At 49.6% G+C, this 3,342-nt stretch overlaps 1 protein-coding gene across 1 annotated transcript; it reads left to right on the top strand.

Annotated features, from left to right (window-relative positions):
* The first annotated feature begins 249 nt into the window (after positions 1 to 249).
* On the top strand, positions 250 to 1,432 carry LOC123170665 (BTB/POZ and MATH domain-containing protein 2-like). Its single transcript, XM_044588477.1, has one exon. The coding sequence runs from the start codon at positions 323 to 325 to the stop codon at positions 1,430 to 1,432; it is 1,110 nt and encodes a 369-aa protein (XP_044444412.1). The 5' UTR covers positions 250 to 322.
* Positions 1,433 to 3,342: the final 1,910 nt, after the last annotated feature.

The raw sequence follows: 3,342 nt of genomic DNA, 5'->3' as shown, positions 1-3,342 counted from the left end.
TGGCCGAAACTTTCGGCCGGCGTGCGGGCGCCTATCATCGCCCCAAAAGAAAAGAACTGGTACACGTGAACTTGACTGTTTCCGATCCGCTGTGACATATTTTTTTTTTGAGTCCATCCGCTGTGACCGGTGAATCGAAAGGACCTAGGACAGTCCAAGTTCAGCACATAGACACCGCAAAAAAAAAGTTCAGCATATAGATAGCGTTCGCGTGGCCTTGGGCTATTTTCTGCACAAAAAGGCCTCGTGCCCTCCTCCGCTTCGTCCTCCTGTACACCCAACCAAACCCTAACCCCGAGCAAGACAAGGGAAGCGCACGGCGATGGGAGTCACGGCCTGCGGGCGCGGCGCCGGCATGACGGTGCAGGGCTCCCACGTGTTCGAGATCTCAGGATACAGCCTGCACGAGAAGCTGCTCGGGGTTTCCAAGACCGTGGAATCGGCTGTGTTCGACGTCGGCGGTCATGACTGGCAGATCACATTCTACCCGGGAGGAGTCACCCATGCTCTCCGTGACTACGCCGCTTTGTGCATCTCCTTACGGAGGAAGAAGAACAACAGTGCCAAGGTGAGGGCATCCATTGAGTTCAGTCTGGTGGATGTCACCGGATCTTCACCCCCGCATACAACGACAATGGAGCTCGATTGCGGCAGTGACTCGATCGGCGCCTTCACCGCAGAAAAAGCGTTCAAGAAGAGGAGCGAGCTGGAGGCGCCGCCATACCTTCGGGACGATCGCATCATCATTCGGTGCGTCATCACTCTTTACAAGGAATCGTCTTTCGTCCAATCTCCTTTGGAGGTGCCGCCGTCCGACATCGCGGAGCATCTCCGGAAACTGTGGCAGGGCAAAGACGGCGCAGACGTGGTTTTCGAGGTTGAAGGTGAGGATTTTCCTGCCCACAAGACTATACTCGCGATGCGCTCGCCGGTCTTCAAAGCGGAGCTCTATGGCGCCATGAGAGAAAAGGACATGAATCGCATTACAATCGCTGACATGCAACCCTCTGTCTTTGAGGCCCTGCTCTATTTCATATACACCGACTCACTACCCACCAACATGGATGCTCTTGGCCGCGAAGACTATCAAGAGACAATTAGGCATTTGCTTGTCGCCGCGGACCGGTATGCCATGGAAAGACTGAAGATGATGTGTGAAAGCATTATTTGTGATAACATTGATGTGAAGACCGTGATTACCACACTAGCTTTGGCTGATCAGCATCGTTGCGGGCGGTTGAGTGATGCTTGCATTCAGTTTATTGCCTCTTTGGATACAACGGAAATGAATGATGTGATAGCGAGCCAAGGGTACGCTGAGCTCAAGGTAACATGTCCTAATCTGGATGTACTGGAGCTCTGGGAGAAGACATATAGGCTCCGCAATTCAAAGTCTTCGGTTCACATTGGTAGTTTAGTTACACAAATATAGCTTGCTACTTCTTTACCCACTGTCTTTCTTTTAAAAAATATTCAAGTATATTTGTTACTTTTCATAAAAAAGAAAAGGACGCCGATAACTGCCACACGTGTGGCATATAGGGGTTTGTGCCGCACGCCCTGTGTGGCATGGAGACGACCCCGCCCGCACGACGACGTCCGGGCGCGCGCCGTCACAGCCCGCACGTCCGGCGTGTGGCACAATCGCCCACACGTCCGGGCGAACGATCGTGCTGTCCGCACGACCCAAAATGCTCGTCGTCCCGGCCTCCTTTCGAACCCCAGTGCGACCTGCGTCGTCGTCTCCTACCTCTCGATCCCCTACTTCCATCACCTTCCTTCTCTCGTTGCCATGGCAACCAGAGCAGATCCCTAGCGCCTCCCCATCGCTAACCCCCCCCCCCCCCCCGCCCCCAACCCCGCCCGCCCAAGATGATGAGCTAAACAGGTGGATCTCCGATCTCCTTCCGTTTCTCATCCTTCTTCTGTTCAGAAATTTGAAATTGCAGATTGCCCACGAAGATGGCGACTAGATCCACGCTGTCAGGGCAAACACACCATGGATTTGTGTGTATTCGCATTTGCCCACCAACATATGCCAGATCTGCCATATACTATACTAGAGTTGAGCTAAGCTTCTGGGTTGGCTTGGTGCGAGTAGTTGGTACTGAAGGATGCATAGGAATCACTAAAAATAGGGAGAGAAAGGAAGAATTTGGCATAGGGATGGAGGAAAAATAATTGCCACTTGTATCTAACGTCAGTTGCCACCTATCGTTGTCGTTAGCTGCCACCACGTTATGTTGTTACTTGCCATCCTATTATATTGGCTGTTGCCATCGCTTCAAAATGATAGCTGACATCCAGATTTTAGAAAAGAGAATGAATGTGCATGTCCTACTTGCCATGATGTGTTGGTTGCCTATGCAGGAAATGTGATAAGATTGCCGTGTTATCTTGTATGTGCAAATAGCAAGAATGCATTTTGCGGATTATTGATGCGTTCTTTGTTAGAAATATGCCCTAGATGCAATAATAAATTGGTTATTATTATATTTCCTTGTTCATGATAATCGTTTATTATCCATGCTAAAATTGTATTGATAGGAAACTCAGATACATGTGTGGATACATAGACAACACCATGTCCCTAGTAAGCCTCTAGTTGACTAGCTCGTTGATCAATAGATGGTTACGGTTTCCTAACCATGGACATTGGATGTCGTTGATAACGGGATCACATCATTAGGAGAATGATGTGATGGACAAGACCCAATCCTAAGCCTAGCACAAGATCGTGTAGTTCGTTTGCTAAGAGCTTTTCTAATGTCAAGTATCATTTCCTTAGACCATGAGATTGTGCAACTCCCGGATACCGTACGAATGCTTTGGGTGTACCGAACGTCACAACATAACTGGGTGGCTATAAAGGTGCACTACAGGTATCTCCGAAAGTGTCTGTTGGGTTGGCACGAATCGAGACTAGGATTTGTCACTCCGTGTAAACGGAGAGGTATCTCTGGGCCCACTCGGTAGGACATCATCATAATGTGCACAATGTGACCAAGGAGTTGATCACGGGATGATGTGTTACGGAACGAGTAAAGAGACTTGCCAGTAACGAGATTGAACAAGGTATCGGGATACCGACGATCGAATCTCGGGCAAGTACTATACCGGTAGACAAAGGGAATTGTATACGGGATTGATTGAATCTCCGACATCGTGGTTCATCCGATGAGATCATCGTGGAACATGTGGGAGCCAACATGGGTATCCAGATCCCGTTGTTGGTTATTGGCCGGAGAACGTCTCGGTCATGTCTGCATGGTTCCCGAACCCGTAGGGTCTACACACTTAAGGTTCGATGACGCTAGGGTTATAGGGAATAGATATACGTGG

Source organism: Triticum aestivum, chromosome 7D (genome assembly GCF_018294505.1).
Source record: "Triticum aestivum cultivar Chinese Spring chromosome 7D, IWGSC CS RefSeq v2.1, whole genome shotgun sequence".
Lineage (NCBI taxonomy): Eukaryota > Viridiplantae > Streptophyta > Magnoliopsida > Poales > Poaceae > Triticum > Triticum aestivum.
Note: the sequence above shows the minus strand (reverse complement) of the source record. Positions and strands in the feature narration are given on the sequence as shown.

Excerpts from the sequence above, each read along its gene's own strand:
- LOC123170665 (XM_044588477.1), top strand. The coding sequence starts at position 323 with ATGGGAGTCACGGCCTGCGGGCGCGGCGCCGGCATGACGGTGCAGGGC.